This window comes from Periplaneta americana, chromosome 12 (assembly GCF_040183065.1).
Source record: "Periplaneta americana isolate PAMFEO1 chromosome 12, P.americana_PAMFEO1_priV1, whole genome shotgun sequence".
Classification (NCBI taxonomy): Eukaryota; Metazoa; Arthropoda; class Insecta; order Blattodea; family Blattidae; genus Periplaneta; species Periplaneta americana.
In genome coordinates this window covers 85114488-85133465 of record NC_091128.1, presented here as the reverse complement: position 1 = coordinate 85133465, position 18978 = coordinate 85114488, and the positions used below count along the sequence as shown (strand labels likewise).

The following is an 18978-nucleotide window of genomic DNA, read 5'->3' as shown; positions in this document are numbered from 1 at the left end:
TAGGATGCACTGGAAGGAATGGTGAACGGTAGGAAAGTTCGGAGCAGAAGAAGAGAGCAGATGATAGACAACATTAAGATATATTGATCATTATACCGAGGACTTTTAGGTCCTAAAATATATTTAGGTGTCTGAAATAAGCTCTTTCAGTGCCTCATTTAGGCTTTATAACACATAAAATAGCCTCTAAAAATATAGGCTAGGGAAACACTATAGACATAAAAAGTTAGTACAATGTTAACAAATTAGCAAATTTATTGATAAAAGCAAAGAAATCAACATTAGACCTATACATGTAATTGTAAACGATAGGAAATAGTAGGCCTACTTCAGTGTCCAAACTGTTATTTCTTGACTTTATATCAGAGTTCGATTCTCCAGTTTTTCCTATTTTCTGCCTTTCTCTTAGTCGCCGCATATGATCCATATATCTTAATGTCGTCTACCATCTGATATCTTCTTCTGCCCCGAACCCTTCTCCTGTTCACATTCCTTCCAGTGAATCCTTCAGAAGGCAGTCTGTGTTTCTGTCCCATACAATACTACACTCCACACAAAGCACTTCACTAGTCTCTTCCTTATTTCTTTCTCCAGAGATCCGCAGAAGATGCTCCTATATATAATATTAATATTAAAATAAGAAAATATCGAGGAGATGATTAATAATTGCAAATTATCTGAATTAATTATCAAATAGTTTGCTATCTGCACTCTATATAGGATCCTCTTTTTTTGGATTTAGAGTGATAAAAAGTCTCATTTAATTCAACATACACAAGAGCATTACATATGGACCTAATATTTTGGAAGCTTCACTTGCATATTGTTTTAGACAGATATTGCGGAGTGGTATTGTTAATTAGTTATTTTTATATGTCGTAAGTACTAGGAAAACCATTTATCTTCCAACCAGAAAACGGTAATTTTGGCTATTGGTAGCTGTGCTCTCAGGCACTGGTTACAGAGACAGCGCAGTATCGATGATTCGATAAATACAAACTATTAATGTAAAACATTATTAATTGTAAGCAATTGAAACATAATTTGCTACAAACTATTAATGCAAAATAATATTAATTTTAAGCAGTTGAAACGTAATTTGCTACAAACTATTAATGCATTATAATTTTAATTTAATCAGTTGAATGCAGAGACGTAGATGGGAGTATAATATTAAAATGGATTTTAGGGAAGTGGGATATGATGATAGAGACTGGATTAAGCTTGCAAGGATAGGGACCGATGGCAGGCTTATGTGAGGGCGGCAATGAACCTGTGGGTTCCTTAAAAACCATTTGTAAGTAAGTAAGTAAGCAGTTGAAACATAATTTGCTACAAATTATTAATGCAAAATAATATTAATTGTAAGCAGCTGAAACGTAATTTGCTACAAACTATTAATGCAAAATAATATTAATCGTAAGCAGTTGAAACGTAATTTGCTACAAACTATTAATGCAAAATAATATTAATTGTAAGCAGTTGAAACGTAATTTGCTACAAACTATTAATGCAAAATAATATTAATTGTAAGTGGTTGAAATATAATTTGCTAACAGACTAAAAAAGGGAGATACTGAATTTTTCTTCTTGTCCTGTCTTCCAGTCGGACTGACATGAGTCGTGACCTCAGCCTAGACTTCCACATACGCTACGTAATCCCTCGTGCGGGTTGGTAGTGTTGGCTTCTTCCGACCAGAAGATAATTTGCACAACCAATAATAAAATTATATTTTGCTTTACAGAACACAACAGACGGATGGAGCATCATATTTTGGATATCTGCTACAATGTACACAGTCTGCAGTCTTCCGTACATAATATGCTTTAAAGCTGAAGTTCAGCCCTGGAATGACGTGGACGAGGACACAAAGACAGCTCCAGTGTTGGTCATGTCCAATGTTGTCTCATCAGAAGCTGAAGACGGAGATGTGACTCAAGGTCTAACTAAGGCCGAGCAAGGTTAACGAACATGTAATTCTAGATAACTCAAATATAACTCTACCAAAGATTCCAGAACTCAAATTGTTAGTGTTAAAAAGTATGTTATTTTGTATATTGGGAGAAGGCATTGAGATCATTCAGAAAGAATGATTCTTCAGATCGGAACGAAGCATAAAGTTCAACACAGTTTAGTCTTGGACTGTTCTGTAGCATATGACTGTGCGGATACCTGTCGCAGGACTGCAGACATGTGCTAAAGAACGTTTATTTGTTTTTATGAAATGCAATATTTAAAAAAAGAAAGTAATTGCCTCCGGATAACTTGTCGTCGTGGGTATTTATATTCTTAATTATTATTGTACGTACTTTTGTTGGATGAGCCGTAAGGTACACGTTACACTACTATAGCTGTTAATTTAGTGATGGAATCTGTGTTGAACATAGTAGATACTGCAGAAGGTTTTTCCACAGTCGCGTATATACAGTCACGAAGCTCAATACGTAGGGAATATGCATCCATAGATAGTTGCTAAACATTAGGAACGCTACTATCGCCTCATCACAGACAAGTACCGGCACAGTCTATTGTTACTAGTACCCTCAACAATTCAAGCTTCGTGACTGTCTACTAGTCTGTGGGTTTTCTCGGGCTGTACTTGTTTTCTCTCTTTCATTCCATCAACACTCCACCTTCTCCTCATTTCATCTATCATCCCCAATAGTAAACACGGACCGGAGTGAATCTTGGGAATAGTACGAGATTCCGATTCTAACATAGGTTATTCAGGGTGGAAGTGAAATAGCCTTGCAGATATTCAGAGCGAATAGCTCATGTTGTATGTAACGAAAAACTATATCATCATATTGGTGGAAAGTTAACAGATTTTTTTCTTCAGAAGAAAGTGTTTTCCTCAAATATTTAACAACCTCTTATTCGGTAACTGTAAGATCGTGGTTTTTGACCATATCGACAGGAAAACTAATAAAGAATAATTTATCCCTCTGGCGTTTTCAATATTGTGGACGGTTTTCGTGTAAATTTAATTTTATAAACCTGTAAATTCAAGCCATTGAACGGTGTAAATTGGTTGCAACACAGTGCCAGAGAATAAGCCCATCTAGCAAGACACACTTAGTTATCGAGTTCGTTAACCTCTTACATCTGTATCACGAGAAGCGTGTGTTAGCGGCGATGTTCCCAGACTACTGAAACTTCAAACTTAATTTTATAATTAACCGTGCATTTAATCACAAAACGTAATATACGTTTTCTATTAATTTCAGTGTACCCTATCGTCCCTTTCAATCCGCAGGATTATTTCACTTCCACCCTGTATAGCCGTGGGGTACCGGGCCTTGGGACTTATCAGTGAAATCCAAAGATTCAACCCTGAACAAGTCCGCAACGTGTTGGAGGAAATGTTTGTTTATTACTACGCCACGCATCAGGTAAGTGCAGTGAACTCACAACACTCTTGTAGTAGGACCTATAGCTCCAGGCAACCCGGTCAGTCTCATAGGATTTGTCCGTGCATAATAATATGATTACTGGTAATGAAGTTATTGGACATAATATTGTCGTTCAGAGAACGTTCATACTGTAGGCAGTTGCACAGGTGAAATATTTAAATTATTTATAGGGGAACAGCAATGTGTACAATTCTACAAAAAGAAAATGGCCCGAGTCTTGAAGGGAGTCCATCTTATGTAATGTAGGCCAGACGTTTCGCACGACTGTCCACAAGTAGGGCCTAGCATATATACAGGTGATCTAGTTTACTCCACATGAATATATGCGTTGTATCTGGAACTTAGCAAAATTAGGCCGGTCATTTTTTTTTGGACTGTACATTATCACAATTTTTTTGGAAATAAAACATTATTTTGTTCAAAGGGCATACGTGCAGGAGATAAATGGAATACAAACATAGTAGCCTACGGTAATTACATTATTTACATTTTACAAATGTCTACATCTTCAAAATTATTTACATATTTACATTATATACACTTCACATTACTGGATTCTTTTCAAAATCTTTTATTCCATGGCCTCTTTCAATAGCGAGACTTTAGCAATGTCCTGTTTTTCACTATAATCAGCATTGCAGTGAATTACAATGTACACTCTCAATGATTTGAAAGAAAACTTTCTGCAATGCTTACTCCGACAGCGTTTGTATAGTGAAAAGGAGCGATCCACAACATAGGGACGTAATATGAGCATATTTAAAGTAAGGGATACCACTTTCACATAAGTTATATTTCTGCAGGTTTGCGTATAGCCAACATTACTGCATACCCACAATTTTATTGTTCTTGAGTACGCATGTCAACAAAATTATGGTTAAGTTTGTGACAATTGGTTCGTGCGAGTCACTGCCCACTTGTTTTTAGGGCTTCAGTCACTGGCAAGTGCGATGATTTAAAATGGTGATAGTTTCAGAAATAACTGAGACTGATCGGGTTACCTGGAACTTTGGGGTCCTACTGCGTGAGGAGTGCGGATGTGAGTTGATTGTACTCGTACCTACTTGATGCATGGCGCAGCAGTAAACAAACGTAATGCTGTCCCCACCAGTACGTTGAGAGCTAGGTCAGGGGCTAAAGCTTCGGACTTTAGTTATAATAAATATACATACTCTTTTTTTAAATCTATATATACAGAGTGGAAGTGATATAACTGTGCGGAATGAAGGGGACAATAGAATGCATTAAAATATATAAAAAAGGCTATTATGCGTGAACGTAAGTGCATCGATCCATCCCTTGTCCGGCCCTTCAAAAGTCAGTCAGTGATCGCAGTTTATCCTACTAATGTTTTCATAGTAATATAAGATATCCAGCTTGACCTTGAATCATAATCACACACGGCTCCTCTATCAGTGGCGACAGCTTCAGAAACGTGTAGATCAACGTGTTTCAATAGTCCGAAGTTTCAATAGTTTCTTAGTAAAAACATGAACTTAAGTTCGAGTGTTCAGTAGCAAACATTCATCAGGCCTCACACAGTAAAAACAGTTTTAACTGAACTATGAAATGTCAATTATGTCAATAGACTCTCATGTCATGTTAAACACACACAATGATAAAACTGGGCGATAGTAGGAAGTTTTACTTCTATTTCCGTCATCATCTGGACAAAGTTTCGAGAGTAGAGGTTGGGAAAGATTTTTAAGCACAGACATTAATTTGACGGCATCGCAGTCAGTGGTATGTTTAAAAAATGTCCTGGCTCTGGGATTTCGGTAGAACCGCCAGTAGTGTCCTCCACCACCACCACCACCACCACCACCACCACCATTTCCAAAGGAATACCTATGGAATGTAAAAAGAAAGTAGGCTACATGTGTTCGAAACTAAATAAAGAGGTTGTTGGGTACACAAACCACACAGACGCGCATACACACAAACATAAACACTCAGGAAAGACACAAACACACACACACACACACACACACACACACAAAAACACACACACACACACTCAAAAACGCACTCGCAAAAACACTCACACACAAAAACACACACACTGGCAAAAACACACACACTCGCAGAAACACACACACTGGCAAAGACACACACACTCGCAAAGACACACACACTCGCAAAAATACATACACTCGCTAAAACACACACTCGCAAAAATACACACACTCGCAAAAACACACACTCGCAAATACACACACACTCGCAAAACACACACACTCGCAAAACACATACACTCGCAAAACCACACACGCAAAATAAAGAAGATAACACAGCTGACAACTCTAAAGAAACGTGGTGGCTCCACGACTTCGGATATGAATGAAACGCTAAACTACTGTACATGCTAGGTCATTTTGTACTGGAAGACAAGGAGTGTGAAGATAGTGATTGTTATAGATTAATTCGTGAGAGTACCCACCAACCAATAGATACTTTGGATGACAGAGATTCCAAACAAATTTAAATTGCGGTATAATACTAGCTTATATTGTAATTAGTCAACAATCAGGTATAGCTAATCAATCATAAACTGAACAAAACTGGAATTCAACTTAAGTAATATGCATTCCATGCAATAACCTATTGATGTAAATCAGAACATGTAGTATTACAAACTGTAATGGATAATAAAGTTCCCAAAAACACACACATACACACGCACGCACGTACGCACGCACTCTATGTTCTGGCAAATGTTAGGTCTTTCATTGGAAACCCAGCAATCGAAAGTCTTTCTTATTTTCTGTCTTCCTCTTACTCTCCGCATAGGATCCATATATATCTTAATATCGTCTATCACCTGATATCTTCTTCTGCTCCAAACTCTTCTCCCCTTCACCATTCCTTCCGATGCATCCTTCAGTAAGCAGTTTCTTCCCAACCAGTAACTTAGCCAATTTCTTTTCCTCTTCCTAATCAGTTTCAATATCATTCTTTCTCCGTCCACTCTTTCCAACACAGCTTCATTTGTTATTCTGTCTGTCTATTTCACACGCTCCATCCTTCTCCATATCCACATTTTAAATGCTTCTAGTCGCTTCTCTTCACTTCGTCATAACGTCCATGTTTCTGGTCCATACAATGCCACACTCTACACAAAGCACTTCACTAGTCTCTTCCTTAGTTTTTTCTTTTCCTGAGGTCCGCAGAAGATGCCCCTTTTGGCCTCACTATGAAATTGTTTAAATATGAATAAAACATAATCGTTTATAAATACAAAACTTTAGGGCCTACTGTAATAGTCTTGAAAAATATTACCCTGGCGCTGCAAGGGCCCGCTAAACATGAAATGCATCCATGAATTAGCAGTAGTAGTGTATGTTTGGCAACATCGAATCGTCTCCAAAGCTAAACCCTTCTTTGCGCTGAAAAATATCCATAACCCTTAAAATATTTGTAGTTTTCGTTAAGTTTGAATCAACCAATTCCTTTTCATTTTTAGTACGTTCGTGGATTTACAAATCATATAGTGTTTTACAGTATATCTCTCTAATGTCTGCAGTAAATCATGAATACAAAGAACTTGCAGAACAGCCTACGTATCTGCTTTTGCGAAGATTATGTGTCTACCTTGGTCATGCACTATTGTGTGATTAGCATGGGACAGCTTAGATCATTATAATACAAGATATATACATACAAAGTCTTCGAATAAAACTTGCAAAAATAGTAATTCTTCTAACGGATGTAACAAATTTAGAGAAAGTAGTTGTGGAGTTAGTATATTGTTAAATGTGGCAGATATGTCGTACCGTGAGGGAGTCCAGTGCGGTACAACATCGTTCAAACAAATGTTGCACCGCTGCTGCACCGACACATCCGGGAGGGCCCTAAGTTACGTATAGGCTATCACCACAGTCTAGTATATACAGTCACGAAGCTCAATAAATAGGGAATATGCATCCATAGATAGTACTAGAATCGCTACTATCGCCTCATCACAGACAATGCGAAATAGTACCGGCACAGTCTATTGTTCCTAGTACCCTCAACAACTCAAGCTTCGTGACTGTATATACTTCTGGGTGTTCATTTCAAAGTGTGTCATGACGTCACTGTTGATGAGTCAGCGATTTGAAGCGAGTTTCAGCTTTTGTGTCAGAGAAGTTGCCTATTAATCAAGGCGTTCAATCTGAACTTGAGAACTTGTACGGTATAACTTGAACGTCGTAGCAACAGATGGCGGTCTGTACGATCTGTGTGCTACCATAACCTCTTTCGAACTGTGTTTTGCGCGGGCAAGACGTACATCGGTTGCGTACGGCAACATTCCACAATACAAATCAGATGCTCCGTGTACATTTGACCGTCGAAGTTAATATCAACAAATGCGTAAGTAATCGTCTTAACCCTCTCCACATATCCCGACAGTAAGAAAAAACTCACCTCAGAACATGTTTCGAATCAGTTCACATTCCTGCCACTACCGGCGTTACCGTACGTAGCGGTAAGTACTCTTCTGAATGAACGCCGTACTTACTAGGCAACTTCTCTGGCAAATAAGTAATACACCTCTGCGGAAGTGTAGGAAGATTGAATTATCTAGGCTCATCGACTAGCCACATGACGGCATACATCGAGCCATGACACACTTTGAACTGAACACCCAGTAGAGTCCAGACTGTGCTATCACTAAGATATGTCGCCAGTATAAAAAGAGCTTAAAACTACAACAATTTTATGGTAAAAACTGTGTGTTGTGGTATTTTATAAATGTTATATTCAAACTGGTCTATTTTTCAGTAAACACCGATCCGATATAGGCCTAATGTTCAATTTATTGCGCTCAAATCTGTAGTACTTGTATTAAATACTGTAAAATGAAAAACTCGCATTTGTAATCAAAGATGGCAGGGGATTCGTATAATCCCTATAATTGCGTGGAACGTTTAAGTGGTTGGTGGTTTCAAATAATCGTAGTTCACCGCTTGATGGAATATAATTGTAAAACAAATAACTTTAACTTTAATTAATATCGAAACCAGTGCAAATGCAGCATTCGCTACTCAAGCCACTAGTAATGCATTGAATGTAATACATATATATGATGACATTCAAACTTCATTTATTTTTTAAATAATGGTATGTTGCGGGTTGCATCGGCCCGCTGTCGCTAAGGAGCAAAGATATGTTGCGGGTTGCATCGACGAGCTCCCGTTAAGGAACAAGATGTGCACAGAGTAATACAGAAATGATAAACATTTTTACAGAATAACTACCCACTTGAACGTTCCACGTTACAAAATGATAAGTTCTTAACAGTTCAAGGCAATCGTACAGGTTTGAAAATAATTACAACTTGATATGCTTAGGAACATACAAATTTAAAACATTCCAAATAATAATGTATATTATGTAAGTGTTCCAGGACATCAAGCACTGATAGTAAATGAAAATCGATTGTGCTGTCAGATATGTGTGTGATATTTTAGGATCGATTTCGACTTCTTAAAATATAATATTACGAATTATTTAACAAACTCGTTTCCATGTCGTACTTAGTTAAACTTTCTTTTTACAATATCTGACTGAACTACAATTCCAAAGTTTCATATTTTGCATCGCTTTAATAATACACATTCAGCTTCTTACGGAAACTCCTGATGTCCCAAAATGATAATGTTAAGAATTGTAATACTTTTGTGAATTAATGCTTCTTAAGTCATCTGATGTGATGACGATATAATTTCTTTTGCTGTAGAAAATGTGAATGTTCTAGATTTCTTCTCTGTGAAAATTGCGGTTCTTACATGAAATAATAATAATAATAATAATAATAATAATAATAATAATCTATATTTTCAAGTATAATTAGTCAATTGTGCATTGAAGCTCAGCTCCAGGTTACAGAAGTGTTTTTGTTTAGTTTTCTTTTACAATACTTTCCAAAGAATATAAAGTATGGTAGCAACCTTATCCAGTTCAAAGGAATTATTCCGAATTTCCCAGCGTCCCGTCGCGCGTCGTAAGTTACCTGGTGGTACTATTACACAGAATGTAAACAAAAAGTTCCTAATTCGATTACGTAAGCCTAACAAAGCTGTATAAACTGCGAGGTTGTACAAGGTCTTTCAGTGACTGTTACAAATTTTAGGGAAAGTTGACGTGATAAATGTCCCTATTTTTCATATAGGAAACCATATCCACATGTTAGTTACAAGTCTTGATATATGCAGTCAATGTAGCTATCTTTGTTAGTTTAGTACCAACTCTTTGTTCTTGTAAACGTTGGTGAAGTCTCATGAATATACTATGAGCTAGTTGGCGTCGTAAATGATACTTTTACTTCTAAGGCCTTGTAGCTTTTCTTTCATTTCCATTTGCTCTACGATAAATGAAATGCGTACCAGCATGTTCTCTTAATGGGAGTCTTTTCGTTATAACAAGAAACTAAAGAAACCAAAATTATTGTCTGTGCATAATGCTTAGTCGAAATAAGCCAAGGATCACACACGAAGACAACTACATCTAAGTTCAGATGAAGCTTCAGTGGACTGACCATGGATTCGATGTCAGATAGCTATTTTAATGAACGCTGTGAACAAAGTTCTGTAGGCCGTACAATCTATTCCCATGAACTTTGTAATGTTTACAAACATCACCATAGAAACATCGTGATATGCATTAAGGAAAACTAATTGAATTATTTTACTATGACCGTCCAATTTTAAGACCGGTGAGCATATACAGTAAAGCTTGTAAACTATCAAACAGAACCTATGTAAAGATTAATTTTTTGGTCCTACAGAACTATCTGTGATGGTTACCATTTGTTATTAATGGAGAAATTAATCTCTACATAGATTATTAGCCTAACAGTGCATATACTGTAGGAGTCCCGGCCACCAAGTCACACAAATAAGTGCGCTTCTTGTGTGATGACAGATGACTTAATATATTATATGCCAATATATAAATCAAACATGGAAATAAGGCCACTAAGGGAAAAGAACCAAAGAAGAAATATTCGATCCAGTGCGGTGGGTTGAACTTCGGCGTAGCGCAGTGGTTAGAACACTCAGTGCTTAGAACTGGGGATCCCCGGTTCGATCCGCGGCGCCGGAGCGAATTTTTCTCCATTAATAACAAATATCAAACAGAACCTTTCCGAGTTTCTGTATGAAAATTGTTCGTATTGATCTCTTCTTTTATCACCCCTAAAAGTTTGTAACAAAGTCGCTGAAACACTCTGTACAACGCCCGTGAAATTGGTGATATCGAGATAGTATTTTTGGCGAGATGAGACCAAGGATTCGCCATGGATTACTTGACATTCGCCTTGCAATTGGAAAAATCACCTAATCTGGTAATCAGCCTAACAGAGATCGAACCCACGCCCGAGAGCAGCCTCGAGTGATCCGAAGGCAAGCTCCTTATCCCTGAGTTATGCCGGTGACAAACAAAATGTATTGCCTCGAAATTGCACAGAAACGACTCCTTTCACAGTCGATTTCATCAATCGACAATGTCATTCTAGAACCAGTAAGTATGGTTTTTCCTTAGATACTACGAAGATCTGTTCATGTTTTACATTTGGTGTACTTAAATCTTCTTTCTGTTTGTGTCAGATTATTAGGCTATATTTACGTTAAAATTTGCATTGCAAGTGTAGACAAATAATTGTAAGTCAAGTGAAGGATAAGCTAAGCGTACCGTGAATTCACTCGATATTCTTCCAAGCAGTGATGCGTCTTTGCTTGCCGGATGGCATCCAGCAACGACGGCACACCGCGTATAAAAACTCTCTTTGTATTATGCATTATAATATCCAACTTTAAAGCTGTTACTGAGTAATCACTATCAATCTGTTGATGATGTAAATTGTATATAACTGTTATTCAACTTTGTTAATTATTTACTGCATTTGCCCATTGTCATTTTTAATTAAAGCATAGGACTACTAATTAACGATTGATTGGTACCAGCTTATTCAAGGGCTTTAAATAAAAGTCAAATAGGCCTAAATTGCAGTACAATGTTAATTATTAAAGTAGCGTGAAATCTGCATGACCAAGACAAATATATGAGGGGCCCACAATCAGAATGGACCAAGTCCACCAGTGGTCAGTTTGTGGATTAATACAATCTCGGATGAAGGAAACTTAGATTTATTCATTGCCATAACAAACAAAGTCCATAACTCATTTGTTACTCCACAGAGGGCAGCATTTCCTATGGAAGGTAAAGGTTGCTAAGCGTGAGCCAGGAATTTTAAAACTCAATATCTGAAAATTATTCTAGGACGATTTGGTCTACTCAGGTTGTGAACCCCTGATATATGCTATGCTACGAACAATCTGCCTTGCACATTAAACAGAAGGTACAAGTGAGATGACAATAATGAATGTTCTCAATTTTGTAAGCGTTTAGAAATATATTGTATACCCCTTTTCATGCGACTTAGTTCACGGACATCGCGGATTTTTTTAACTTGCTTATTTAACGACGCTGTATCAATTACTGGGTTATTTAGCGTCGATGAAATTGGTGATAGCGAGATGAGGCCGAGGATTCGCCATAGATTACCTGGCATTCGCCTTACGGTTGGGGAAAACCTCGGAAAAAACCAAACAGGTAATCAGCCCAAGCGGGAAACGGACCCACGACCGAGCGCAACCCCGAACCAGCAGGCAAATGCGCTACCGTCTGAGCTACATTGATGGCTCTCGCGGCTTTTTAGCCGCCAAGAACGACACGAGAAATTTGCGCTTAAGCAGCGTAATGTTAATGCTCAGTCGCTGTTAGTCATGTGTCCAGACAAAATATTGTAGCCACGAAGAAGATGAGACATATAAACTAAGTCGCGAGAAAAGCGTATAGTATTTTCTTACTCAGTGTGCGATTTGTTATTTTCCTAGAAGATGGAATGACCCATTTCGTTCTGTGCCCAACATCGAAGGTCGATAATTAAAATTCTTAAATTATTGTTAAATGTTGGAAAACAGAAAGGAATATGATTATTTTTAAAATCCTAATACTTTACTACAACACTCTTTATATAGGCCTAAGTTATATATAATGTATTATGCAAACAAGAAATTTAATTAAAATATCTTGATTGCAAATTCTGTAATAAGTAGGGTAAACATTGGTAATTTCGTGATAATTTCATGAAAATTAATTTAAAATGCAAATGTGAAAATATATTCTTATTCCGATTTTTTCATCTAAAAGACGATAATTTGCTGTACAAATCTAGAGACATAAAAGATTGGACACGTTCTTGAACAAGTGCCAAAAACCACTTTTACAACTTAAGCTAAAAGGTTGGTTATTTCGTGATAACCTTGGTAATTTCGTGATATTACATTGATAATTTCGTGAGAGGTAGAAGAATTGTGTAAAAATTCATTAAAGTCAAATGAAATTCTCATTTGTTGTTACAAGACTTGAAACATAGTAACTTCGTCTAATATTCATAGCAAGAAAACATAGAAATACATATCAACATATAATAAGAATGAAATCAAAGTAAAAATTGAAAACTTCATCATTACGTTGGTTGGTGACGTATACACGTCCGTTGATGTGATATATTAATGAATTTAAATACTATTATAGTCACAATCATGCCATAGTATGAAAGAGTCGCCAGTATGAAAGGATAATTCCAAGCCTTTGGCGTGAGACGAACTCGATAGCTCAGTGGTAGAGCGCCTGACCAGAGAACAGGAAGTCGCAGGTTCGATTCCCGTTCCAGGTTGTGAAATTTTTCTTTCATACTATGGCATGATTGTGACTATAACAGTATTTAAATTCAAAAATTGAAATTGAAAAGGGATCTTCTTTGCCCTGAAAGGGTGAACACTTTTATTACGGACTTCACTATAGCCTATATTACTAGGGTAACTTCAAAAGTAATGCATATCATTTGTTTAAAAATTATATTTTTATCCTACAGCTTTGCTATTTTCACAGAATGTAGATACATCCTTCAGGAACAAAATGTCACTTTTCCACATCATCCCCGTCCCTTTCAACTGCCTTTAGTAACCTAGGAACGAGGGCCTGTAGACCAGCACGGTAAAAGTCTGGACCAACACGTCTGAGCCACTCTTTAGCAGCATGCACAAGGGAGTCATCTTCTAACCTCGTTCCGCGAAGGGATCCTTCAGTATACCAAAGAGATGGTAATCGCACGGTGCCAGTTCAGGACTGTAAGGCGGGTGTTTCAGTGTTGTCTATCCGAATTTTCTGATCTGGTCTGTGGTCTTGTGACTGACATATGGCTGTGCGTTGTCGTGCAATAGCAAAACATCCTGCTTCTCCCGATGTCGTCGAACACTACTCAGTCGAGCTTGAAGTTTCTTGAGAGTTGCCACATATGCGTCAGAATTAATAGTGGTTCCGTGTGGCATGATGTCCACAAGCGAGAGTGCTTCTGAATCACAGTAGCCATAACTTTTCCTGCCGAAGGTGCACTTTTAAATTTCTATTTCTTTGGTGAATTTGCATGATGCCACTCCATTGTCTGCCTCTGTCTCCGGTCTAAAATGGTGGAGCCATGTTTCATCTTCTGTCACAATTCTTGCAAGTAAGTCATCTAGCACTTATCATTGACACTTAGCATGATAACAAATCAAACAGAAGCTACATTGAACCCATTGCCTCCCCCTTTTCTTTTTTGTTATCACATCTTATCTTCAGAGTTCTAAAATTCGTATTGTAATACAATTTTTAAAATAAGCTTAGTATAAAATGTAGCACTTAATTTGACTATAATTATGTGTATATATTCCGCCTATGCTTATCATACAATATTCATATTGTATGATAAGCATAGGCGGAATATATACACATAATTATAGTCAAATTGTGACAGCTTATCGGTATATCTTCAACATGAAATTCGTAGCACTTAATACTCAACAAAATTTCGCCTCAAACAGCTAAGATTTCTATCAGTAAAGCTAAGCCTATATGGCGACTACAGCTGTATCTAAAATTCCAAAAAATATTTCCTAAAATTTCATTAAGATATAATAAATTTTTGTACCAAATATCATATGCTTACCTTTAGTAATAAGCCTGTAATGTAATTAGAAAGATCCACAACATTTTTACGCCTGAGAAGTCGACGTTAACTTGCTCTCTCCAAACATAAAAGCTCACTGAAGCAGCTACAATAGTCACACAAAGCGTAGTTGTATGTTTCTGGAAACTGGACAACATATGCAATCCCTTGGCGGAAAATTTGAATCTCGTAACTCCATTGGTTAGTTCACGAAAGAGCAAAGAAAAAGTATTACGAAATAACCACTGCCACGAAATTACCAATGTTTACCCTACTTAATACTGTCCTGTCTATGCTGCAGAAGCACATAAAAGGAGTGCAAAATTTAAAAAAAAATGTAATATTAAGAAAGTAAGCTATGTCAAAAAATATTGAAGTAGTGTGGAACCTGCATGACCAAGACAAATACATGCTATGTTACAAGCGTCTGTCTTGCACATCAAACAGTTACAAGGTACAAGTGAGATGACAATAACCAATGTTCCCAACTTTGTAAGCGTTTCGGAATGTATATACTATTATTTTATCTTTCTCACTGTGCGATTTGTTATTTTCCCAGGATAGGGAATGTGACTATTTCTTTCTGTTCCCAACATTAAATGTTGGGAAACAGAACGAAAAATGGATATATTTAAAATCATAATACTTTACTATAATATTCTTTATATTGGCCTACATAGGCTATATTACGTACTATACATAGACATTTTAATTAAAATCTCGATATGGCAAATTCTGTAGTAAGTACTTAATACTGGCCTTTCTATGCTGCAGAAACATACAGGGACATCACTTTATTTTTACTTGCATTTTTATTGTACCTGCGTTTCTGAATGTACTTGACTCCCACCCCTTTCACTAATGTTCCTGCTCCCGTCAGCCACACACGGCCGCTGTTACATTCGAAGTCTGCTAGCAGTGAAGTAAACAGTCCAGAGTATAGTGTGTTTCAGAAATATGGTTGGTTTTCTATAGAAGAAAGAGCCTATATTATTGAAGCTTATTTCCAGGGGCAGGTATTTATGGAGATTAACTTTATCATTTGTGTTTTTTAATACTGGTGTCGGCGGAGATTGTTGGAGATTGATTTGTATTCTTGGGTGGTATTAATGGAAACTTTGAAAAATACAATTATTTTGAAATTGGAGTATTAACTCAGTATGAATATTACTTTCCAAATAATTAATATTAAAGGTTCGTTGGATTCTGGTAAAGGTGCGGTATGGCCAATAGACAATATTTGTTGGATTGAGACTGTATTTAACACACATATATTAAACACGAAAAAAACTTGCAGCCCTCAAATTAACATTTTCAAATTATTAGTAAAATGTTGAATTCTCCGTCTTTTTTGTTCACTAATGTAATCACAACACCTGGAATACCATGTAATGTAGCCTACTTCGATATTAAACAAATTTAAAAGAAAAAATAGTCCGAAAAAAGAACTCAGAATATGAAATTCGCGAATGTGTTCATATTTCGCTATTAGAACTCTATTTCGCGATTTGTCGTGATTATTTTATCCGCATATTATTAATCAGAATCACTTAATTCGTAAAGATTAGTAAAAATATATTATATATCTATTATGTCGTGATTTTCGCGATCTCCATAAACACCTGGCCCTGCTTATTTCTCACAGGTACGGTGTGTAGCATGACTGAATAACTTTATTTGTGTGCACTGAGCAGAAGTGAAATTAGAGTTATCGAAAGTACGGTAATATGCTGAATAAAGTAGCCATTATATAATGAATACAACCGCCTGAAGAGTTGAGTTTGTGAAAAAAACTGTCACTACTCTACTGTATTTTGATAAAATACCGTAAAAGTAATAAACAAACTGAAAATCGTAATATCGCATTTCCCTGTAACATAAGTGGATACACTACTTTACTCTCCTCCTATAGCTAGTAAAATGATTTGTTTACATATTCCACTAGTAACACCAAACTCCTGTAATGGAAGAGGGTAACAGTGTTTCCGAGTATAGCCAGGTTAATGTTAAAAATGTTGGTAAAAATAAAGTGATGTCCCTGTATATAAAATGTGTGCAAAATTAAAAAAAAAAGTTTATAAAAATAAACTATTCAACAAAAACATATTGTATGTGATATGATAAGGTCTCGAGTTCAATCCCGAGTAGTGACGGGAATTTTCTCGTGATCGAAACTTCCAGAATGTCCCTGAGGCCCAATCAGACTCCTGTAAAACTGAATACCGGATCTTTCCCAGAATAAAAAGGCAGTCGAAGGGTGGTGCTGACTATACCACATTCTGAAGGTTAAGGGTCAATTGCATCCAGTATTCAGGTTTCACAGGCACATTGCCTCCCTGCCGAATAAGGTCCAAATATAATAATTCATTTTCTTCACTGTAATATTTATTTAAAAATTATAAGCAGCTCTGTTCCTTCTCCTCTAGATCCATGTTCCCTGCCGTCTACTTCCAATAAGCAAGTAAGATCACATTAGCATTCGGAAATATTAACCGTATTACACTGTATAAAGCAATTTAAAAGTGCACAAAAATTTTAGTTCTTAATTCAAATTTAATTTGGAATACTCATCCACTAAAAGTAAGGAAGCAGTATCATACAAAGCACATGATTTATTCTTGTTGCCCTCCTAACTCTGTAAATGGAAGACGATGTAAAGTATACCGCCCGAAAACAACAAACTGTCACAAGAGTGCAGTACTATCGATCTCTGTATAACCTACAGCTTCAGATCGACTTTTGCTTGGTTATTTAACGACGCTGTTTCAACTACTCGGTTATTTAGCGTCTATGGGATTGCTGATAGCGAGATGGTATTTGGCTAGGTGAGACCGAGGATTCGCCATAGATTACCTGATATTCTCCTTACGGTTTGGGGAAAATCCCAACCAGGTAATCAGCCCAAGCGGGAATCGAACCGCAACCCGAGATCAACAGGCAAGCGCCTCAGTAGACTGAGCTATGCCGGTGGCTGCTTCAGGTCGACATTGGGCAAAAAATTATTTATCCTACTATATCAGTTCCTACCAAGACTGTTTTAAGTGAGAAGGACAACGATTTAATTTCAAATAACGGTTTTAAATACACTTCTTAAAAGACATTGAAGGTAATGTACAGAACAAGGAACAAAATGCTATAACAGGAACTTGGATAATTCAGGTGGCCCAAATTTTATTTCTGGGTCTGTACAAAGATGAACATGTACCATAAAATCTTGTAACATTAGTTTGAATTTATGTCAGTCCGCAGTCTGCAAGTAAGATCGAAAAGTTGTATCCAATGCACGGAGGAAACAAGGCTACCGATTGCCATTGTTTTACAACAATTCCAATTCGGAGGGAATTGGTGCATGACATCCGTGAATTTTATTTCAGATGGGAGGAAATACAGCTGTACCTTCTTTTTGGAGGGAATAGGGCTAAGTATTTAGGAGGGAACTGGGCAACTCCGATTCTAATGACTAGGTCATGAACATAGTTAGGAAGTTCGTACCAAAACAGTAGATTCCAGTTGAATACATCGAGGAGTATAGATGTCACCCGCGCCTCGCCCTGCTCTCGCTCGCTACAGACGATACATAGTATGTTCACATAAACAACGCATAGTATCATTCTGTGGAGCTGTGTACAGTCGTGAATAGTTTGAAGAATATTGTTAATTTATATTAGGCTAATATATTTACGTTCTGAACAATATGAGCTATTCTGTTGTTATATTATTTACATAATGTTAATATTATGCATGATTCCAAAAAAAAGTAAACTCATCTGTTATTCAATAATTATGCAAACAGGAATTTTTAACACGTTTATTTTTTTCTCGGATTGTTGTTGTTTAGTAAACTACCCGAAGACAGGTCTGAACCTCACAAGTGATACCAGGAAGGCACCGCTTATTAGAGATAATGGGGTAGGGTAGCGAGATTCTTTGCCCCCTCCATTAACTAGCTACATATTACACTAATCAGACTTTCCCGGATTATTCTTCGTTAAATGTTGTCTCGTGCTGCTATACATTCGGTTGCGTTACAGCCCAAGTTCAACATCGGAATTACAATACGAAGTTCATAGCTGTCATTACAATAGAAATGAAAAATTTTCTTCAAAACAATTATAGGTTTAATATTATGTACCACATCCGAGATACACTATTAGATTTACGAAGTAGTTGTTCACCTGCTGATAGTAAGAAATACTGTATTATATTTCAGATTTGCTCCAGTAACGTCTTGTGACGTAGAACGAATATTTTCTGGGTACAAATACTGTTTTTCTTTTCTGAACATAAAAGGAGTATTTCTTTTGATAAAATTAACATGTTCATTGACTTTATTATAATTGAGGCGGAAGCCGGAAAATGGGCCCATAGGTCTATAGGCCCTTTTTCGGGAGAATGTTTAATTCGATTCTCCATGTTAAAATCTACTTGCTTACATAGTTTCGTTTCAATATCTTGTAAATAGAGGGCAGGGTAGCTAATTGAATGAACCCATGCACTCTTGCGTAGTTGTGGAATGCAGCAAACATCAA

The 18978-nt window shown here is 36.8% G+C and overlaps 1 protein-coding gene across 4 annotated transcripts in view; it reads left to right on the top strand.

Annotated features, from left to right (window-relative positions):
• Nucleotides 1-12270, top strand: part of LOC138710642 (sialin-like) — an 83320-nt gene extending 71050 nt beyond the window's left edge. For all 4 annotated transcript variants that reach the window (XM_069841679.1, XM_069841680.1, XM_069841681.1 and 1 more), the window contains one exon: nucleotides 1746-12270. In XM_069841679.1, the coding sequence (XP_069697780.1) occupies nucleotides 1746-1967 (222 nt within the window). In that variant the 3' untranslated portion in view covers nucleotides 1968-12270. The remainder of the gene's footprint in view (nucleotides 1-1745) is intronic.
• The last annotated feature ends 6708 nt before the right edge of the window (nucleotides 12271-18978 follow it).